We start from the raw sequence: 24,133 nt of genomic DNA on the forward strand, positions 1-24,133 counted from the left end.
GTTGGTCACTCTTCATATTCTTCCTGTTCCAATTCTTTATTAAAAACTAATGTTGAATCTGCCCTTTCAGGTAACAGGACGTGGATCACAACTCACCATCAAAATTATTTTCCCTCATCGTTTCTGCTTCCCTTTACTTTACTAACACCTCTTCCCAATACAACTAACCCCACACCAATGAAATTTATTATTAAACTCCCCATGTTTTTGATTATCACTATTAATCTTTTTTTCTGCGATAAGAACTGAACCAAAAGATATAGGAAATAGGCGATTAAGCCCATCAAATCTGCCCTGCCTTTCAATCATGACCAGAACCATTTTTCCACTCAGCCCCACTGCCCAGCCTTCTCCCCATAATCTTTGATATCCTGGATAATCAAGAACCTATCAATCTCTGTCTTAAATAAACCCAATGACCCAGCCTCCACAAATGCCTGGGAAACAAATTCCACAGATTCACAACCCTCTGGCTGAAGAAATTCCTCTGCATCTCTGCTCTAAGCAGACACCCTTCAATCATAAAGTTTTTTCCATCTTCTCCTAGACTCTTCCACCTTGTGAAACCTTCCTGCATCTACTCTGTCCATGCCTTTCAAAATTCAAAATGTTTCAGTGAGATTTCTCCCCCCCCCCCCACCATTCTCCTAAATTCCAATGAGTACAGGCCAAGAGCTGTCAAACGTTCCTCATATGTTAACCCTTTCATTCCCAGAATTATCCTTGTGAATCTCCTCTGAACCCTCTCTAATGCCAGAACATCCCTTATTAAAAGAGGAGCCCAAAACTGACTCACAATATTCCAAGTGAGGTCTCACCACTATCTTATAAAGCCTTAACATCACATCTTTGCTCTTATATTCTATTCCTTCTTGGAATTTTCCCAACTCCTTCATATATCTGAGCCTCACCTTTTGATACCACCTGATAAATCTTCTATACATCCTCAGCAATATTTTCTCCTCCTTTACAAACTGAGGTGCCTGGAATTGAACTCAACACATTTACCTTCTCAGCACTCATTCAAATGGTGCCGTGGAAAAGTGGCAAGAATATTTTAAGGTAGAGTAAAACATAGTGGAGTAAATTTTATAAATACCAGGATTAAAATATTCAATAATTCCTCACTCCACTTCTGCCCTCACTCCTTCCTTTTCTCCATTACTCCATCCAGTCTCTCTTTACTCAGATTTCTATTATGTATTTAACCACACTCTCACCCCTGTTTTTTAATTTATGACTAACACATGCTTCGCATAATATTTATATTTTGTGTCTATTTTTAACCATACATATGTGTGAGTACAGATAGAGGAAGCATATCCATTTCAAACTCAGCTAACTATGCTGCCGGTATTTTTCCTCCTCAACCCTCTCAGCCTTCTTCTGTACCCGATCGATACCACCATCCCAACGCAACCTCAGACCCCCTCACTCCCTGCACAATGACTCCTTGGCTTCTACATATCCCCTTCCCCCTCGCTCTTCTGTTCCACTTCTCCCACTTGCCAACTTTCATTTCCTAACTCTTTGTAGTTTCTGTTCTCTCCTCACCTTTTTCTTCTCTTGCATTTCTCTTCCCTTCTGCACACTCTCCCTTGTGTTCCCCATCTCTCCTATCAGTGACAACATGCTCAGAGAACAGGGTTGGGGAGCGTCTGCATAGGGTTGTCCCCAATGGAAGGCTCACTACTTTTTCCATTGTGTTTGATGTGAAGGATATTGCAAGGAGCTAAAATGTGCAACAAGCAATTAGATTCATGGATTGGCTATAATGCCTGCAGCCTGGCGAAGTCAGCGCTCCATTCTTATTTGAAGAATGAGCAATTAAAGTTCATCTTCCACAATTCAATATTGGTCATCAAAGGAGGTGTGTAGAAGAGATTGCAAGGTGCAGGGGAAGGGACACATTCCAGGCTGCAGGAATATGTGCTGAGGGACGCACTGAGGACCGTGAGGGCGACCACAGTCTAGAGTCCTTCCGACAACAGACATTAAGGGTCTGAGACCGAGGTAAAGCCTCTGAAACAACAAAGGTGAGAAACAAAAAAGTGCCTCAATGGTGGCAATGGTGTAACTAGAGAGAAAGTATGTAATAATGTACAAATATGGGGATGTATGGGCATGACTCAAAAGGTACGAAGAGGTGGAATGTTTTTCTTTTTGTAAATAATTTATTGTGAATAAAGTCTATTTTGGAGGAAAAATATTTTCCATTGTGCAACCTCTCAATACTGCTGCATTATTCTGGCCGGATTGCCCACCTGCCTGTCTCCAGGATTCATGAAGAGCGACCACTGGGTGGAGGAGTCATGTGATGGAGTAGTGGCCGGAGGGTAAATCCAGCCCTCTCCAGAAAAAAAAGTCAAGTAAAGACAAAGTTCAAGAAATATAAAATATAAGAAATAGAAGATAAAGTTGCAGAGAAGAGAAAGAAGGAAAAAGTAAAAACAACGGGAAGAAAAGAAAAGTCACTGGAAAAGAAAGAAGAAGGCCTTACCTCCACGAAGGAACAGGGAGCCGTGGTGGAGAAGAATGAGCCGTGGTGGAGAAGAATGTCCATTCTCCGAGGTTGGTGCCGGCCCTGCGGAGTCGCAACCCCCTGACCGGTGGACTACAAAAATGGCTCTCTGAGCCAAACAAAAGTGTGCAACTGAGCATGCGTGAGGAGTCGTGCATGAGCAGTGAGCAATCAAAGGTAAAAAAAAACACCGACGGGAGGGGGCTCAGTTGAGGAGCGGGCAACCACGGCGCAACCAGCTGAGGGACACTCGACACCAGGGCTCACAGCTGGAGGATGAGGAAGGCGGCAGGAGAGGGAGTGAGGTACCAAGCGAGAAAGAAAGTCGATGGGGTGAATGACAAGAAGACCAGCAGCAGGAGGCCCGACAGATGAGCAGCCCAGAAGGGGAGGACCAACAGCAAGAGGCCCAGCAAGAAGAGGCCCGACAAAGTAATACAAGCAATTCATCAGGAAAATCAGAAGAGATACAGATACAAAGAAGAAGAAGACACAATCACAGATACAGACACAGAAGAAGAGGAAGTAGAAGACTAAGATCTTCACAGAGAAATAGGAGGTAAAACTGATGGACGGAATATAGAAAAAGCTTTTTTTGAAGAACAAATGAGAGGATTAAAAGAATGGTTGTCATTAGAATTTAGTGCAATTTAAAATAAATGAAAAGAACAGAAGGTAAAATGCAAAAATTAGAACTAGTCATGACAGAAATAGTGAAAAGAGTAGAAAATGTGGAAGAACAGGAAACGGCTGTAGAAATGGAAGTAAGTGACTTAAGAGGAAAATTGGAAGAAAGTGACAAAAAAATTAAAGAGACACAAGAGTTGTTAGCTCAGAAAATTGATATGTTGGAAAATTATAGTAGGCAAAACAACATAAAAATAGTGGGCCTGAAGGAGGGTGAAGAAGGCACAGACCTGAAGGAATTTATAAAAGAATGGATCCTGAAGGTCCTGGGAACGACAGAAATGCAGGAATAAATGGAAATAGAAAGGGCACACAGAGCACTAACTCCGAAACTGCAGATACATCAAAAACCAAGATCCATCTTTGTAAAATTTTTGAGATATACGACAAGAGAAAATATAGTGGAGCGGGCAAGGAATAAAATTAGAGAAGATAATAAACCATTGGAATACAAGGGTCAAAAAGTATTTTTTTACCCAGACATAAGTTTTGAACTCTTAAAGAAGAGGAAGGAGTTTAATACAGCAAAATCGATCCTATGGAAAAAAGGTTATAAATTCATGTTAAGATATCCAGCTGTGCTTAAAATATTTATACCCAGGGAGCAAAACAGACTGTTCTCAGATCCGGAGAAAGCACAAGAATTCACAAAGCGTTTGCAGGACAGAAGGAGAGAATGAAGAATGATGATAATGTATATGTAAAGATGTAAAAACAATGTATATGTAAAGAACTAAAGAGGGAAAAGAGAAGGGAAGGAAGGAAGTAAGGGGAAAAAGGGAGAGCTTTGTTATATGTGTAAAAAAAGTGTTTTCTGCGGGGGGTTGGGGGGGGGAGAGAATAACCGTCACTGCGAAATCAGTTGATGCTTGCGAACAAGATCGCAATCCAAATGGAAAGGGGAGTTGTGGTTGCCCGGAAAGGGATAAGGGGCAACTCAGAGTGGCGGGGCATTTAGGGTTAAGGTAATATTGGGTGTGGGAATTGTTGGAGTATTTTATGTTTTAAATGTGTTGTCATACATTGAGTTTAAAAAGGGAAAACTGAGAGATGAAAATGGGGAAAAGGGGAATGGTGGTGGTGAGGAAGCAGAAATGAGGTGTAAACAAGATATAAGATGGCTATGTTGAACTATTTGACTGTAAACATTAATGGAATACATAACCAAATTAAAAGGAAGAGTCTATTAAATTTACTGAAAAAAGAAAAAATAGATATAGCATTTGTGCAGGAAACACATCTAACTGAAGTGCAACATAACAAATTAAAAAGAGACTGGGTAGGACATGTAGCGGCAGCATCATATAATTCAAAACTAGAGGTGTAGCCATATTAATTAATAAAAATGTACCAATCAAAATAGAGGAGGAAATAATAGATCCAGCAGGGAGGTATGTAATGATAAAGTGTCAGATTTACTCAGAATTTTGGAATTTGCTCAATATATATGCACCTAATGGGGAGAATCAAAAGTTTATGCAGAATATTTTTTTGAAGATTGTAGATACACAAGGAAATATATTGATAGGAGTGGATTTTCACCTTAATTTGGATCCAATGCTGGATAAAACGGGACAAAAGACAGGTAAAAAGAATAAAGTAGCCAAATTTATGGTTAAATCAATGCAGGAAATGAAACTTATGGATATATGGAGGAGGTAACATCCAAGAGAGAAGGAATATTCATATTATTCGATATGTTCTTGTTGTCGGCCCAAATTCAAGGGAGACTTAGGAAAACTGAGCATAAGGCTAGACTACTATCTGATCATTCACCCCTGTTATTAGCAATAGAACTGGAGAACATCCCACTAAGAACATATAGATGGAGGTTAAACTCCATGCTACTTAAAAGGCAGGAATTTAGAAAGTTTATTGAATGCCAAATTAAAACATATTTTGAAATAAACAAAGAATCAGTGAAAGACAAATTTATATTATGGGATGCAATGAAAGCCTTCATTAGAGGGCAGATAAGTTATGTATCTAAGATGAAAAAGGACTACAATCGGGAAATAGAGCAGTTGGAAAGGGAGATTGTAAGTACAGAAAAGGAACTAGTAAAAAGGGATGATATAACGAAAAAGAGAGAAGTGGCGGACAAAAAAAATACGAAACATTACAAACGTACAAGGTGGAGAAGAACATAATGAATATAAAGCATAAGTATTACGAACGGAGAAAAAACACATAAAATATTAGCCTGGTAAATTAAAATAGAACAAGCTAAAAGAACTGTATTGGCATCAAGGAAAAAGGACAAACAAATTACATATAACCCAGTGGAGATTAATGAAAACTTTAAGGAATTTTATGAACAATTATACCATACTGAGAATGAGGGGAAAGATGATAAAATAGAAGAGTTTTTAGCTAAAACTGAACTGCCGAAATTGCAAGAAGAGGAACAAAACAAACTGATAAAACCATTTGAAATAGAGGAAGTACAGAATATATTAAAAAAACTGCTGAACAATAAAATGCCAGGAGATGATGGATTCCCAATAGAATTCTATAAAACATTTAAAGAGTTATTAATTCCTCCTCTCCTGGAAGTAATGAACCAGACAGAAGAAACACAAAATTTGCCAGATTCATGTAAGACAGCAATAATTACAGTAATACCTCAGACGGAGAAGGATCCATTAACACCAGCATCATATAGACCAATATCTTCACTTAACTCAGATTATAAGATAATAGCAAAATTATTAGCAAACAGATTGGCCAATTGTGTACCAAAAATAATAAAACAAGATCAAACTGGATTTAATAAGAAAAGACGAACAGCGGATAATGTCTGTAAACTTATTAATCTAATTCATGCAGTTCATGGAAATAAGAAGCCAACAGTGGCTGTTGCTTTAGACTCAGAAAAAGCCTTTAACAGAGTAGAATGGAACTACTAATTGAAAATATCACAGAGGTTCAATCTACCAGAAAAAATATATTAATTGGATTAAAGCATTGTATAATGGGCTGTTGGCAAAGGTAACAGTAAATGGATATGTATCGAGCCAATTTAAATTAAGTAGGTCAACTAGACAGGGATGTCCATTATCCCCTTCATTGTTCGCCTTAGCAATAGAACCATTGGCAGAACTGATAAGAACAGAAAATAAAATAAAAGGGATAAAAATAAAGGAGAAGGAGTATAAAATCAGCTTATTTGCAGATGACATCATAGTATACCTAACAGAACAAGAAATATCAATAAATGAATTACATAAGAAATTGAAGGAGTATGGAGAAATATCGGGGTACAACATCAATGCAAATAAAAGTGAAGTGATGCCAATGAGTAACACGGATTATACAGAATTTTTTTTAAAAATCACCATTTTAAATGGCAAACACAAGCAATCCAATTTCTAGATATCAGGTTAGATAATAACTTAAGCCACTTGTACAAACTAAATTATCAGCCACTAATAAAGAAATTGCAGGAAGACAAAGAATATTGGAAAGAATTACTGCTAACGTTGATAGGGAGGGTAAATTGTATTAAAATGAATGTTTTCCCAAGGATACAATACTTATTTCAATCATTGCCAATTCCTTTAACAGAGAAATTCTTTTATGAACTAAAGAAAATAATAAGGAAATTCTTGTGGAAAGGGGGGAAACCGAGGGTAGCATTAGATAAATTAACAGAGAGGTATAACCAAGGTGGTTTGCAGTTACAAAACTTTAAAAATTGTTATAGAGCCACACAATTAAGGTATTTATCAGATTTTTACCAGACAAGGGAAAAACCAGACTGGACTAAGATAGAACTAGGGGAGAAGGTACTGGAACATATACTTTATAAGTGGGATGAAAAGTTGGTGCAATATAAAAGTTCACCAGTATTCCATCATTTACTTAATATATGGAAGAAGATCCACTTATAAAGGGAAAAAAACAAATTACCAAATACCAAAATTACTATTGACACAAAATCCACTAATCCTTTTACAATAGATAACCTTTCCTTTAGAGAATGGGAGAGAAAAGGAATCAAAAGAATAGAAAATTGTTTTTTGGGAAATAATTTATTAACATTTGAACAGTTGAAGTATGGAATAACTCATGGTACAATGTTTGCATATCATCAACTGAAAGCCTACTTAAAGGATAAATTCGGAAACAGACTGAAATTACCAGAAGGAAGCAGCTTTGAATATGTGATTACAGACACAATGATAATGAAAAGATTTATAACGAACATGTACATTAAACTGCAAGATAAGGAAAATGATGAAGTAAGCTATAAACCCAATCAAAAGTGGGAAAAGGATTTAAACATAAAGATAAAAAAATGAAACATGGGAAAAGTTATGTTCTGGAACTATGAAGAATACAATAAACGCAAGATGCATGATACAGTACAATTGGTTACACAGGTTATATATCACACCCCAAAAGTTTTTAAAAATGGGATCCAACATTATCAGATAAATGTTTTCACTGTAAGAAGGAAATGGGAACAACAGTACATGCAATTTGGGCATGTACGAAAGTGAAAATGTTTTGGGAAGATCTAAATCAGATATTAAATAAAATCACAAAAAATAACATACCAAAAAATCCAGAGATCTTTCTTTCAAGTAACATAAGAAGTAAGGAATTAGGCCTCAAATTGGATAAAGCGCAAAAAAGATTTATTATGATAGCCTTAGCAGTAGCAAAAAAATGTGTAATGTCAACTTGGAAAATGGAAGACAGTCTGAGAATACAGCAATGGTACATGGAAATGAATAAATGTATTCCATTGGAAAAAATAACAACTAATTTAAAAAAATAAAGTCACATTATTTGAGCAAATTTGGGAACCATACATGGAACATAACAGACCTCCACCCCCTAAAATGATGATAAGACAAAAGGAGTTGATTCAGTGTGTAAAAGTAGATGACACATGTTTCTTGTTTATTTTTCATTGTGTGAAGACATTGTTTTATGGTTTTGGAGGGTCGTGGGTAGCGGGGGGGAAGGGAGAAAATGCCACTGTGTATATTTAATGAGAAACGTTTGTATATATTTTAGTTGATATGGTTCACAGTGTGAAAAATAAAAAAATTATTTAAAAAAAAGAGTGACCACTGGGTTTGCACTGGCAACCTCACCTCACCCACAGGAGACTGCAGATGCTGGAATGTAGAATGAACGACAAAAAGCATGGTCGGAATTTCGACTCAAACCCCTTTATCAAGACTGATAACAATGAGAATGAGTTTATTGTCAGGCACATTGTTCTTTGGCTTGGCTTCGCGGACGAAGATTTATGGAGGGGGTAAATGTCCACATCAGCTGCAGGCTCGTTTGTGGCTGACAAGTCCGATGCGGGACAGGCAGACACGGTTGCAGCGGTTGCAGGGGAAAATTGGTTGGTTGGGGTTGGGTGTTGGGTTTTTCCTCCTTTGTCTTTTGTCAGTGAGGTGGGCTCTGCGGTCTTCTTCAAAGGAGGTTGCTGCCCGCCGAACTGTGAGGCGCCAAGATGTACGGTTTGAGGCGATATCAGCCCACTGGCAGTGGTCAATGTGGCAGGCACCAAGAGATTTCTTTAGGCAGTCCTTGTACCTCTTCTTTGGTGCACCTCTGTCACGGTGGCCAGTGGAGAGCTCGCCATATAACACGATCTTGGGAAGGCGATGGTCCTCCATTCTGGAGACGTGACCCACCCAGCGCAGCTGGATCTTCAGCAGCGTGGACTCGATGCTGTCGGCCTCTGCCATCTCGAGTACTTCGATGTTAGGGATGAAGGCGCTCCAATGAATGTTGAGGATGGAGCGAAGACAACGCTGGTGGAAGCGTTCTAGGAGCTGTAGGTGATGCCGGTAGAGGACCCATGATTTGGAGCCGAACAGGCATGTGGGTATGACAACGGCTCTGTATACGCTTATCTTTGTGAGGTTTTTCAGTTGGTTGTTTTTCCAGACTCTGTGTAGTCTTCCAAAGGCACTATTTGCCTTGGCGAGTCTGTTGTCTATCTCGTTGTCGATCCTTGCATCTGATGAAATGGTGCAGCCGAGATAGGTAAACTGGTTGACCGTTTTGAGTTTTGTGTGCCCGATGGAGATGTGGGGGGGCTGGTAGTCATGGTGGGGAGCTGGCTGATGGAGGACCTCCGTTTTCTTCAGGCTGACTTCCAGGCCAAACATTTTGGCAGTTTCCGCAAAGTAGGACGTCAAGCGCTGAAGTGCTGGCTCTGAATGGGCAACTAAAGCGGCATCGTCTGCAAAGAGTAGTTCACGGACAAGTTTCTCTTGTGTCTTGGTGTGAGCTTGCAGGCGCCTCAGATTGAAGAGACTGCCATCCGTGCAGTACCGGATGTAAACAGCGTCTTCATTGTTGGGGTCTTTCATGGCTTGGTTCAGCATCATGCTGAAGAAGATTGAAAAGAGGGTTGGTGCGAGAACACAGCCTTGATTCACGCCATTGTTAATGGAGAAGGGTTCAGAGAGCTCATTGCTGTATCTGACCCGACCTTGTTGGTTTTCGTGCAGTTGGATAACCATGTTGAGGAACTTTGGGGGGCATCCGATGCGCTCAAGTATTTGCCAAAGCCCTTTCCTGCTCACGGTGTCGAAGGCTTTGGTGAGGTCAACAAAGGTGATGTAGAGTCCTTTGTTTTGTTCTCTGCTGCAGCCAAACAGGTACGATGAAAAAAAACTACAGTAGTTGTTATTTATAAAGAGAGTATAAATAAATACAAAAGGAAGATAGATAAAACAGAGAGAAGATTCCACATTGGGTGAGCACCAGAGGGATTGAAGGCACAATAAAACCAACCACCGTTCCCGTGGATCGCATGTTTGACTTTAACGGGATAAAACACCTTTCTAATTCAATACCATCCGCTCGACCTTCCCATTACACTGCATCACCTGCAGAGGTGAGTGACAGGCACGTAAAGCTGCACCAGGACTACAGTTCCCATCATGCCCCATTCTTGGAGTCTGCGCAGTGGCGCCGTTGGGCCTGCGCTGACCTCCCCGTGTGCTGGTGCGGGGCGCCCGGCCCGGGGAAAGGGTGCTTGAGCTTCCTGAGATCCAGGCAGGTTTTCTGGCTGGGACGGGGTTGTAGGCTACTCAGTCTGTTGGGCGGTCATTGAGCTCGGGGGCGCCAAGCGGGCATTGCCCGGAGCCGCCAATGTCAACGGGGACGGGGCTGGGGAGAGGGGGGAGGAAGGGGGAAAGGAGAGGAGGTGGGGAATAGGAAAGGGGAGGGAGGGACAGGAGGGGAGTGGAAACGTGATGGTGGGGAGGGAGAGAGAGAGAGAGAGAGGGAGGGAGGGAGGATTCCTCCCCTTGAAGAATTATGAAATAAGGGGACGAGTGGGCAGAGATATGGAGCTAGTTAGACTCGGTCCATATTTCCTGGTGTTGGAGGCTGAATTGTCATAAGGGGCATTGATAAAGTGAATGGTCACAGTCTATTTCCCAGGATGGATGATTCTGGAACTAGAGGGCATAGCGGGACAGATGCGATTAAGAGGGACCTAGGGGCAATTCTTTCATGCAAATGGAAAATATGTGGAATAAGCTACCTGAGGAAACTATAAGCGGGTATAATTATGACGGTCACAAGACATTTGGACATTTATATGGATAGGAAGGGTTTAGAATGGTATGGCCAATTGCAGGAAAATGGGATGATGACGATGAGGTGGTGAAGGAAGGAATTGTGAAGGAGTAAAGGGCTGGTGGGATGTGGGGTGGAGAAGAGGGGTGGGAGTTTGTCAAGGAGCTGTGTTCTTTCATTTATAGGATGTTGAGTAGGGCTGATGTCACTGCTGGAACTAAGTTGGTGAAGGAAGTCATGCGATTTAATTTGTTGATTTGCAGTGAATTATTCCAACTCGGGCTAAATGAAGAGCACTTGTGTTGGACTAATATTGCATCAGACCTCAAACTTGTACCTGTGTCAAGGAATTGCCAGGTGACAGATATTTCAGGATTCATCACAGCATCTGACTCTGGAAAATGTTCCGCTGTCCTCGAGTCTATGCTGCAGAAGGTGTGGGGAGCCAGGATGAAAAGATCCTGAAATTTATTGGTAGTCCCCAAATCCCTGAGACAGGATGGGACAGGATCCAGGAGCTGTTTCAGCGAGAGTGAGTATGAACTCAAATGATATGCCAGGTGAAATGTCATTTTAACGTGTTTTTTAGCCAGGTGCTTGTCAAGAGAGCAGAAGGTGGAAGAAAAGGGGAACTAAGTCATGGAATGGGTCTTTTTTGAAATAACCTTGGCGGTCTCAACCTTTTTGGCAATGAAACTTTGAAACAGGAGGAGACAGTTTAGTTCCTTGAATTAATCCGCCCATTAAATGAGAAAATGGTTGATGTATGACTAAAGAAAAATTACACGACAGAAAGGTTTGAAAACACTTGGCAGGTCGGACAGCATCTGGGGAAAGAATCAAGTTAGTATCTCAGTTTGTCAAATTTCTGACCAAACTCCTAAATGTAATTTCTAAATGTATCTGGTTCACAAAATCTCTCAAATTTGGACGTAAAATTAGAAGTCAGTTAGCAAAGTCAGTTTGTTTACATTTCTTTCTTGGTTTATATATTTTTTCTTTTGCATATAAACCTTTTTCTTGAGTACAGTTTCATTTACTGATAAGTAGAAAATCGGCCTCACCCACAGGAAAAAGAATCTCTGTTTCCAACAATAAATTTTAAATGTTGAAGTAGAAGGTGCTTTATAACTCAGTGATATCATCAGGCCAGTTCCTTTTTAAAATGGGCATGGGGTTGATTGAGCAATAGTTGTACATTGAGGTTTTATAAAGCACTGGTGAGCACTCACTTTTTAATTTTTCTAAAACTTCGACATGGTGTGCAGTAACACACCCCTCTGGCCCACAAGCCTTTGTTGCTCCAATACACCTACAGCCCCCGTATGTTTTTGGAAGGTGGGAGGAAACTGGAGCATCTGGGGAACACCCATGCACACACTGGAAGAACATACAAACTACTTACATTCAGTACCAGATTCGAACCTGGGTCGCTGGTGCTCTAACCAACTGTGCCATCCCCATTTGGAATATGGGGTACATTTTTGGGCTCCTTATTTAAGGAAGGATGTGCTGGCATTGTTCAAGAAGATTTACAAGAATAATTTCTGGAATTCAAGGATTAGCATATGAGGAATGTTTGACAGCTTTTGGGCTGTACTCCTTGGAGTTAAGAGGGGTGGGGGGGGAATCTCTAAAAGGCCTGGACAGAGAAGACGTGGCAAAGTTGTTTCTTATGTTAGGGGAGTCAAGGACAAGAAGGCACAAATTCAGGATTGAAGCGCCCCCATTTAAAACAAAAGTGGAGGAAGCTCTTTAGCCAGAGAGGAGTGAACCTCTGGAATTTGGCAGCTCTGGAGGCCATATTGTTGGGCGTATTTAAGGTAGAGATTAATAGGTATATAAATAGGGTATCAAAGATTATTATGGGGAGAAGATAGAGAATGGAGCTGAATGGGAGAATGGATCAGCTCACGATGGAATGGTGGAGCACACTCAATGAGCTGAATGGCCAACTTCTGCTCATAATATTTGTACTGTGCACACAGTGAGATGAAGAATTATCCTGAGGAAATAATAAACATTTGGAAGAGTGCCATTGTAGCCGGATGTGTTGGGATGGTGTATGGCGGCATTCCTGCTGCTCGGCATGCTAAGATTCGCTACATCGAGCAGAGCCAGGCCGAGGTGTACAGAAATCGCTTGGAAGCTGTGGTAAGTCATAGAATTACACGGTGCAGAAAGGGGAATCTCCACTGACCAGGTCTGTGTTCACCTTCGACACCAAATTACACTGATCATTTCCTTAACCTCTTCTCACACTCCCAGCTACCCCGGATTACACCATTTAGATGCATGATGGGGACAATTTACAGTGCCAATAAATGTACATCTTTGAGATGGGGTGGGTGGTGGGCAGGGAACTGGAGCACCTTGCTCCTACTCTTCCCTTGCTTCCATCTATGGATGCCAGGGACTCGTGTTTTCAGTATTGTACAGCTGCATTGCTATGGTATTCAAAGCCCATGGATTGAATTGTTTATTGTCATGTGTACTGAGTTACACTTGAATTGCAAGTCAACCCATATTTAAGTACAGTAGTAGTATAAAGTAAGAAAACTGTAGGATGCAGTATTGCAGAAAGGCAAGAGTGCAGGATACAGAATAAAGTACAGTTAAAGCAGGGCAGGGGCATCATCTCTTAATAATGGGAGGTTCATGTAAGATTCAGAGAACAGCAGGAAGGAGACTCTTTAAATCTGAAGCAGTTCAAGAAGTTTTGGGGGAGGGGAGGGAGTTATTTTCCAGCACCTTGTTTATCAAAGTACAATTTGCCTGCTTACAGCCATGGCTTTCACAAGGACATCAGGTGCTCTTTAGCCAGATCACTGGATAATATTGCAGCTTTAGAAAATGCTGAAAATTCAGTGTTTTGCAAATTATTTTCAATTATCTACTGGGGACATGGGTGGAGCAGCAACCATCTGAGTACCCTGCGTGAGTGAACAACTATTTCCCTGCATTAGCATTGCTTTTTCTCGTTCATCAGAGGTCGGCTCAAGATGCTGCAGTCCGAGGCTTCATCCGTTATGGGTGGCGGTGGAGCTGGAGGGTGTCTATGTTTGTCACAATTTTCAAGTGAGTGAAATGTTTAGTCAGTTTTACAGTCTCTAAGTTAAAGGTGCGTCGTGGGAGAGCAGAATCCCCAGTCGCTGCTCCTGCACTCTACTGTAATATGTCTAGAAGGATTCCAGTGAACTTCAATTCTGTTAACCCTGTCAATTTCTCTATCCCTGTCTCCTCTTCTCCAGCTCCCCACCTCCTTCCCTTCCTTCTAACAGAGTTCTCTTCCTTTCACCTCATCATTTTTCTCATCTACCCTCCCACCTGTTAGCCTGTGCTTCTTCCCTGCCCCTTCCTCACTCCTCCATCTTTTTAAAGTTTTAAAATAAAACATAGAGCATGGTAACAGGCCCATTCGACCCACAAGCCCATGCTGCCCAATTACACCCAATTGATCTACAACCTCTGATACGTTTTGAAGGGCAGGGGGAAACCGGAGGACCCGGAGAAAACCCAGGGAGAGCGTACAAGCCACGCGGAATTTGAACCCATGTCCCGATCACTGGCGCTGTATCAGCGTTGCGCTAATGGCTAAGCTAACTGTGCCACCCCAAATTTTTATTAGGGTGTCTGCCTGTTTTTTTTCTTTAACATAATGAAGAGCCTTACCCTTTACTTCCAATGGATCTGCTGTTGCTCCAGCTTATTTGTGTATTGAACTCGACACAATATTTCCAAACTTTCTTAACTCAAGTCAACATGTCCCTTGAAAAAATATCTATTTCAAGGTGTTAAACATTATGTAAACATTGCTGTTCTCAAATGTGAGTAGATAATTTAACAATCTAATTGCTCTCCATAAAAAAAATTCTGAGATTGCTTCGTAGAACTTAAGGGCAGTGGGGATAACAGAAGGGCAGCAATGAGAGAGAGGCTCTCACAGAACTCCATAGAGAGGATGAAACTTCTTCAGGGCAGGCATCCTTTGAAGAGACTTTGCAGTGGAGCAGCAGTATGGAGGTAAACGAGAAGTGTGCAGATGCAAAACTGGTATCCCTACTCTATGATCATGAGTTCTCCAGCAGTACAGATGCTGAAAAAAAGAAGTACTGTACATGATTTTATGGATATATTAATCAGTTTGGTTTTGCTTCTCAACAAATAAAAGTTAAAACCAAGGCAAATGCATCAGTATAAAGAGTAAAATGGAATGGAGATAATTGGATAAAATAACTGAAAGGAATTAGGAATTAAATGACACAGTTTTGGATGAAATTCCTGTTCAAGGCCAATGGTGGAAAATCACCAGGAAGACATTGTTTTCATTTTGTCTTTTATTTTAGTTGCAAGGCTGCAACAGTAACACATTTTGGATCTTGAAAGTCAGCTTGTGGATCTTGTTTTCAGGCATTTTGATTGTATTTCAAAGTTTGGCTGCATCTCTGTCTCATTCAATGGGGGTATCGGAGAATAAGTTAAGATGGGACTTTAAATGTGTGATAAAGTAATATAAGTAAAGGATGCAGTAGAAGATAGAAATGATGCAATATGAAAAGAAAGTTTAGAGTAGCAGAAAGAGATGGGAAGCATTTTAGGATTAAAACTAAATTCATACCAGTTGGCATTAACTTGGCGGTGCAATTCCAGGCTCAGTTGCAGAGTAATTATGTGGGTGATTGTAGTTTTGCTCTCTTTTCAGGATGCATTTGCTATGATTACCTGGTTTCTCTTTGTTTATTCTTAATTAATTTTTTTTTGACTATACAGTACAGTTAGCACAGGAATGTCTGTGTACCGTGACCAGAATCTCCTGAGGCACTACTCTGCAGCTGGAGGTGAGAATCTGCTTAAAGACACATAATTCAAATTCAAACCATGGCACTCCATTTGTATTTTTTTCCACTTTGAGATGAACATCGTCTTTTGAAACTTTTCCTTTTACCTCCTGATTCTGAATTCTATCATGGAAGATATCCTTTCAACATCTGTTCCATCAAACCCTTAGAATCTTGTGTTTCAAAATATCACCCCCATTAATCCCGACAACAATGAGTAGAGCCTCAGCCTTCTCTCCTAATACAGTCCCTTCATCCCAAGAATCAACTTGGTGCACCTTCTCTGAACTGCCTCCAGTGCAAACATATCCTTTCTTTGTGTCATTTGAGTCCTTGCACGACAAGAAAAATACTTTCAACAAGTGGAACAAACTACAAATCTAGTATTCATTCACACTGCACAAAGCTGAAAGAATTAAACTATTGAATTTATCATTTACAAACTGCATTGTAACTGAATGTTACTGTAAAATATGTCCTTCATTTTAAGCGGTTGCAGGAGGACTTTTCCGGATGAATCTTGGATTGAGTGGATTTTTAGCAGGCTCAATCATTGGTGCAGTAATGGGGTAAGTCAGTAAATGCTTCATTGTAATTGGCAATTAAATGTACAGCTATATCATTATATTAACCTTTTGGACTTCAACCATTTTTAACCTTTAATAATATATACTCCAGACTGGGCCCATTGATAAACTATACTATGAAAAGTTAAAAATCAGCAAGAACCAGCTGGTGGTTGGGTATAAAATGGGGGCACTGAGTATATGTGCTTGCTAGTAGTACCTGAAAACTGGACACCGAGTCGAAGGGTTAGAATACCCTCAAAGATCATTAAGAACGGTGGGGGGGGGGAATGTGAGATTCAGTACCTGTGTCTTGTTCATCTATTAATTCCATCATAACAGAGCTCTGTAGTCAGAAGCAACCTGCTGAGAAACTCATTGGCCTGAGCAGCATCTATGATATGTGGCTGACCGGATTAGTTTACGTAGACAACTTGATCAACAATGACATTGGGCTGAAGAGCCTGTTTCCGCACTGCACTTCTTCATTCAGTGACCTTTGTTCCTTGTCCTTTTGACACTGACATTTTTAAATCGACAATCTTGAAAATCCCAGTTGACTCTCTGTTCCCCTTCAGTGTTTTGGGAGTGGGTTAAGAAGAAACATAGAAAAATAGGTGCAGGAGTAGGCCATTTGGCCCTTCAGCCCTACACCGCCATTCAATTTGATCATGGCTGATCAGTACCCGGTTCCTGACTTCTCTCCATACCCCTTGATCCCCTTAGCCACAAGGGCCAAATCTAACCTACTCTTGAATATTGACAAGGAACCGGTCTCAAACACTTCCTGTGGCAAAGAATTTCACAGATTCACCACCCTCTGAGAGAAGAAATGTTTCCTCATCTCAATCCTAAAAAAAACTTTCCCCTTATCCTTAAACTGTGCCCCCCTAGTTCTGGTTTTTCCCAGCATTGGAAACAACTACCTGCATCTAGTCTGTCTAATTCCTTAAGAATTTTATATGTTTCTATAAGATTCCCCCCCTCAATCTTCTAAATTCCAGAGAATATAAGCCTAGTCTATCCAACCTTTCTTCATATGCAAGTCCTTCCATCCCTGGTATCATTCAAGTGAATCTTCTCTGCACCCCCTCCATGATGAGGATGTCCTTCCTCAGATAAGGAGACCAAAACTTCATGCAGTACTCCAGATGTGGTCTCACCAAGGCCCTGTACAGCTGTAGCAGGATCTCTGTACTCCTGTGCTCAAATCCTCTTGTTATGAACGCCAACATAGCATTCACCTTCCTCACTGCCTGCTGCTCCTGCACTCCCACTTTCAATGACTGATGCACAGCAACACCCAAGTCTCTCTGCATCTCCCCTTTTCCTAAACAGATACTCTCTGTTCTTGCCTCCAAAATGGATAACCTCGCATTTATCCATATTATATTGCATCTGCCACATCTTACCCCACTCGCCTAACTTGTCCAAATCATTCTGCACCCTTCTAACATCCTCAACACAGCCAACACCGCTACCCAACTTCGTGTCGCCTGCAGATTTTGAGATATTGCTGTCTATTCCCACATCTAAGTCATTGATATATATTGTAAACAACTGTGGCCCCAGCACGGAGCCCTGTGGTTCCCCACTAGTCACTGGCTGCCATGGTGTTTCACTCTTGAAATCAGAAAAGTTTACAGTTAGAACTAGTTCTCTTTTGAGAAAATAATGTTTATGAATTTTCATTAAATATCTCATTTGCAGAAATTGCTTTTGGATAGTTTTCAGATGTTTAAAAAGCATGTCATTTGAAATAAAGGGTTGGGGGAGGAACCTGAGCACCAAATCTCGATGATATGCCAGTACAGTACATCTTTCACATGAAATAGTAAAAAAAATAGCAAAGCTGCAGTAACAGCAACATTGCCACTGGTGTGAAACCCGGGGTAAGCAGGGACCAGAGAAATGGTGCTCCCCGAATAGATCATACACTGACCACTGTCCATGGCACTCACTTTTTCAGGGTTCCAGCTGGAGTTTTGATCCTGACTTTGCAGAAAATTAACGGAGAAACCAAGCGGGAGCAGAAACGTAGGGAACAGCAAGAAAATTACAAACTTAGATTAGAAGAATGGTAAGAACTTGTAATCTCAAAAAAATATCTGAAGTTAGACTAAGACAGGGAGAAATCTTTGAAACAAATCATACAGAATGTATTTTAAAATCTGCTTGTCCTTTTTCCTCAAAGTTAATATTTTGATTTGGTTTACCACTAATTGTTATTAACCCTTTTCTTTCAAAAGCAATGGTTGTGAAATTAGTAATATGTAGTTTTTTTTTAAATCGCCATTTCTCATAGACTTGTAGAGAGAGAAAACCCAGAAGCAGGTCCTTCAGTCCATCTAGTCCACAGTGATCTTCAAAAACTCTTCATTCTCCCATACTGTAGATGCATTTTTTGGCTATGGCCCCCTTAAGTCTCTGCTCAAAGTTTACAGGCCCCCTTCCCCGTGAAGCAATCAGATTTTGTTTTTTTTTCTGTACTTCTCGCCTACCGACTACATAAAGATAAATTGTATTATGTAAGGTGAAAACAAAACAAGGCTTTTACTTAAATGTTCTGTGCACCACCCCCCCACCCCCCCCCAGCAGGGCTGTAGGGCCCCTGTTAAGAATGTCTTATCTGGAGTCTACCATTCACCTGCACATTCGGGTTATCTAATTGACAAGCCCACACATTTTTGGGGATGTGGGAGGAAAGCGTACCACCTGTGAGAAACATAAACAATCACAGGGAGAAAATGCAAACTTCACACGGACAACATCCCAGCTCAAGATTGACACTGACTACTAGAACTGATTTGTGCCACCAGTGTTGTGAGGACTAGTTTATTCTAACTCCAAGAAAAACGCACATTGCTTGTGTCTGAATTTGTTTTTCTCCAGTTTAATCGCTGGAGTTATTTTTAACTTGTCTGAAATTATCTGCATCTTTTCCCCAGGAAAGCCAGGCTTGATGTGACCAAAGATTTAATTAATGAACTTGATGGGAATGATTCAGTGGAAAATGATGCAGAGAAATTAGAAGAACTATTGATGCAGCAGAGAAATCCCATTTCATCTGTTCTAAAGAAAAGCTGACTCAAATAAACGATTGAGTGTTTGTAACAGACCAGGCCAAATTCAAAAGACTCTAGGAAAGGTGAATGAATCCAAAGCACTTACAATGAATATTTTGACTTGCTCGAGGGCAGTGGACCTGAAGCAAGTCCCAGAACTGGACTTGGAGGAACTTGTATCTGAGATTTCACATCCATCGAAGTGGTTTGTGATCTGAACCACACTACAGCAACCCAGATGCAAATGCTTTGAGATGGTAAATCATATTTACTCTAGAATATAAAACATCTACTGAAATCATATTATTCTAATTGAATTTTTTTCACAAAAGAGCTGCTTAGTCGGAGAGGAAGAGAAAAGGGGTGAGGTGTTATGGCAAAGTTGCATGGTCGAAGACACTGAGGATCCATTTAATGTTCTAACTTCTTGTATCCAGGATATTTCTTATCCTTGAGTTTTCCAAATCCCTCGTTTTACACCTGGTTCATTTCTTTAATAAATGATTGTGCTAAATAACTAGTTATGACTTTAAATATTTTCACTGAAAAGTGATGATCAAACCCTAACCTTTATAAATGGTCCTTTCTGTGGTGACATTCACAATCTTAAACCTGATGATTTAATGTTTTGATGTAAAATCATGTCAAAAAAATGCAGCAGCCAATAGCCATCATTCCTAGAAATTGCAATGTGAAAGTGACCAGACAACTTGTTCTAAGTGATGCCAAATATCAGAGCTATGGTGTATCTGCTGCTCTTACTGAGCAGTGGAATACTTACAATTAATGCAGCACTCAGTGTGATATTGGATTGTCAAATCTGTCTGAGTGTATTGTGATTGTCAGATCTCTAGGTTAGATAGCATTAATGAGGATGCATTTGAGAACTGTGTTAATTTTAATACCTTGTGCCAGTAATTGAGTATAATTAGTGCTTTCCGTAAAGCATGTTCCATTCATAACTTTGCTCCTACAATTGATATTTGCAAACAACAGCATTAAATTGCTTATAACCACTGCATTGCCAGGACAACATTGCGTACCATTCGGATGAAAATACGAGCACAATTTTCATGCGTTAAATACTTCAGAGTCTTAAAAATCCTGGAAAAGGGGAGAGTTGGAGGAGTCACGTGGTGGAGTAGTGGCCGGTCGGGGAACTCCAGCCCTCTCCGGAAAAGTTTAAAAAAAAAACAGAAAACACAAAGGCACAAACACAAAAATTAAAATAAAGTGAAAGTAAAGGTGGGAAGAAAATGGCAGCGAAGAAAGAAAAGTCGAAAGCAACGGGAAGAAGAAAAGACATCGGAAGAAGAAGGTGAAGGCCTTACCTGTCTGAGGAGGCCCGCTGTGGAGAGAGAAGCCCGCTCCCTCAGGTCAGTCGAAGTCCCGAGCTCGGGACTACAAAAATGGATCGCGGAGCCAAGCAAAAGTGCGTAACCATGCATGACAAAAAAAAAACACTGACAGGAGGGGGGACCAGCTGAGGAGTCGATCTCCACAGCTGAGAATGACAGCTACAGCACAACTACAAGAAGAGAACAGAAAACAACGAGAACAAGAAAGAAGAGAGTAAAAAGAAATCAAGGAAACAACAGATGACCAACCCAGAGGAAGAAGAAGAAGAAGAACATAGAGAAATGGAAGAAGGGAAGGGCAAGACAATGGATATTTTTTTTTAAAGAATATATGGAATCAGTAAAAGAATGGCAATCACAAGAATTTAGTGAAATAAAAAGAATTAAAAGTACAGAAGAAGAAATGAATAGATTAGAGATGGTCATGTCAGATATAGGAAAAAGTGGACAAGGTGGAAGAATGAGAAACAGCCGTAGAAATTGAAGTAGAGGACTTAAAAAAGAAATTAGAAGAATCAAATAAAAAAGTTAAAGAGACACAAGAGCTGTTAGCTCAGAAGATAGATATAATGGAAAATTATAATAGAAGAAATAATATAAAGATAGTAGGCCTTAAAGAAGATGAAGAAGGCAAGAATATGAGAGAATTTATAAAAGATTGGATCCCCAGGGTCCTAGGAAGACCAGAATTACAGGAAGAAATGGAAATAGAAAGGGCACATAGAACATTAGCCCCGAAACCACAGCCACAACAAAAACCAAGATCCATTTTAGTAATTAAGATATACAACAAGATAAAATATATTGGAGAAAGCAATGAAGAAAATAAGAGAAGACAAAAAGCCACTGGAATACAAAGGTCAAAAAAATATTTTCTATCCAGACATAAGTTTTGAACTCCTGAAGAAGAGAAAGGAGTTTAATACAGCAAAAGCGATCCTATGGAAAAAAGGATATAAATTTATGCTAAAGTACCCAGCGGTACTTAAAATAGTTATTCCAGGGCAGCAAAACAGACTATTCTCGGATCCGGAGGAAGCACGAAAATTTGCGGAATAACTACAAAACAGACAGAGAAATGAAGACATGTAACGAGAGTAAAAATGACCACGAACTATATGTATGTGTGTATATGGGTATATATATGTGTGTATGTATATATGTGTGTACATGAGTGTATCCGTATTTAAGGGAAAATATATAGAGTATAGATAAGAATTAATAAGGGAAAGAAAGGGAAGAGAGGAAGTAAGGAGGGAATTAAGAGAGTGACCTTTGTTATATATGAAAATTAAAATCTTTTCTGGGGGGCTGGGTGGGGAGGAGTTACGGTCACTGCGAAATCAGTTGACGCTTGCGAGTGAATTCGCAAATCCAAATGGAGAGGGGAGATGTGGTTGCCCGACAAGGGACAAAGGGCAACTCAGGAAGGGGAGGGGATAGTGGGGTTGAAGAAATTTTAGATAGGAGAATAAGGGAAATGTTTGATGTTTTAGAAATGTTGTCTTATAAAGTGTTCAAAACAAGAAAGCAGAAATGGATAAGAAGGAAAGGTGATGATGAGGAAACGGAAAGGAAAGATAAACAAAGTATGAAATGGCTACGTTGAACTATATGACTTTAAATATTAACGGAATACATAACCAAATCAAAAGGAAGAAACTGCTAAATTTACTGAAAAAAGAAAAAATTGATATAGCATTTGTGCAAGAAACACACTTAACTGAAATGGAGCACAAGAAATTAAAGAGAGATTGGATAGGACATGTAACAGCAGCGTCATGTAATTCAAAAGCAAGAGGAGTAGCTATATTAATCAGTAAAAATGTACCAATTAAAATAGAAGAGGAAATAATAGATCCAGCAGGGAGATATGTAATGATAAAATGTCAGATATATTCGGAGTTTTGGAATTTACTCAATGTATATTCACCTAACGAAGAAGATCAAAAATTTATGCAAGATTTTTTTGAAGATAGCAGACACGCAAGGGAACATACTAATAGGAGGGGATTTCAACCTTAATTTGGATTCAAACATGGATAAAACCGGGAAAAAAATTAACAGAAAGAACAAAGTAACCAAATTTATAATTAAATCGATGCAAGAAATGCAACTTTTGGATATATGGAGGAAACAACACCCAAAGGAAAAGGAATATTCATATTATTCGGGTAGACATAAAACATACTCAAGAATAGACCTATTCCTATTATCAGCTTGCATGCAAGACAGAGTTAGAAAAACAGAATAAAAAGCTAGAATATTATCGGACCACTCACCCCTGATATTGACAATAGAGTTAGAGGACATCCTTCCAAGAATGTATAGATGGAGATTAAACTCCATGCTACTTAAAAGGCAGTCTGATCAGACTGCTCAAACTACAGGGGAATCACGCTGCTCTCCATTGCAGGCAAAATCTTCGCTAGGATTCTCCTAAATAGAATAATACCTAGTGTCGCCGAGAATATTCTCCCAGAATCACAGTGCGGCTTTCGTGCAAACAGAGGAACTACTGACATGGTCTTTGCCCTCAGACAGCTCCAAGAAAAGTGCAGAGAACAAAACAAAGGACTCTACATCACCTTTGTTGACCTCACAAAAGCCTTTGACACCGTGAGCAGGAAAGGGCTTTGGCAAATACTAGAGCGCATCGGATGCCCCCCAAAGTTCCTCAACATGATTATCCAACTGCACGAAAACCAACAAGGTCGGGTCAGATACAGCAATGAGCTCTCTGAACCCTTCTCCATTAACAATGGCGTGAAGCAAGGCTGTGTTCTCGCACCAACCCTCTTTTCAATCTTCTTCAGCATGATGCTCAACCAGGCCATGAAAGACCCCAACAATGAAGATGCTGTTTACATCCGGTACTGCACGGATGGCAGTCTCTTCAATCTGAGGCGCCTGCAAGCTCACACCAAGACACAAGAGAAACTTGTCCGTGAACTACTCTTTGCAGACGATGCCGCATTAGTTGCCCATTCAGAGCCAGCTCTTCAGCGCTTGACGTCCTGTTTTGCGGAAACTGCCAAAATGTTTGGCCTGGAAGTCAGCCTGAAGAAAACGGAGGTCCTCCATCAACCAGCTCCCCACCATGACTACCGGCCCCCCCACATCTCCATCGGGCACACAAAACTCAAAACGGTCAACCAGTTTACCTATCTCGGCTGCACCATTTCATCAGATGCAAGGATCGACAACGAGATAGACAACAGACTCGCCATGGCAAATAGCGCCTTTGGAAGACCACAAGAGAGTCTGGAAAAACAACCAACTGAAAAACTTCACAAAGATAAGCATATACAGAGCCGTTGTCATACCCACACTCCTGTTCGGCTCCGAATCATGGGTCCTCTACCGGCATCACCTACGGCTCCTAGAACGCTTCCACCAGCGTTGTCCTCAACATTCATTGGAGCGCTCTCCTCAACATTCATTGGAGCGCTTTCATCCCTAACGTCGAAGTACTCGAGATGGCAGAGGTCGACAGCATCGAGTCCACGCTGCTGAAGATCCAGCTGCGCTG

The 24,133-nt window shown here is 40.5% G+C and overlaps 1 protein-coding gene across 1 annotated transcript; it reads left to right on the top strand.

Annotated features, from left to right (window-relative positions):
* The first annotated feature begins 10,163 nt into the window (after positions 1 to 10,163).
* timmdc1 (translocase of inner mitochondrial membrane domain containing 1) lies at positions 10,164 to 19,760 on the top strand. Its single transcript, XM_069888185.1, has 8 exons — positions 10,164 to 10,246; positions 11,038 to 11,306; positions 12,763 to 12,928; positions 13,764 to 13,852; positions 15,545 to 15,612; positions 16,103 to 16,181; positions 18,148 to 18,258; positions 19,127 to 19,760. Exons 2-8 carry the CDS (start codon positions 11,176 to 11,178, stop codon positions 19,263 to 19,265), a joined length of 783 nt encoding a protein of 260 aa, XP_069744286.1. The 5' UTR covers positions 10,164 to 10,246; positions 11,038 to 11,175; the 3' UTR covers positions 19,266 to 19,760.
* Positions 19,761 to 24,133: the final 4,373 nt, after the last annotated feature.

This window comes from Narcine bancroftii, chromosome 6, assembly GCF_036971445.1.
Source record: "Narcine bancroftii isolate sNarBan1 chromosome 6, sNarBan1.hap1, whole genome shotgun sequence".
NCBI lineage: Eukaryota > Metazoa > Chordata > Chondrichthyes > Torpediniformes > Narcinidae > Narcine > Narcine bancroftii.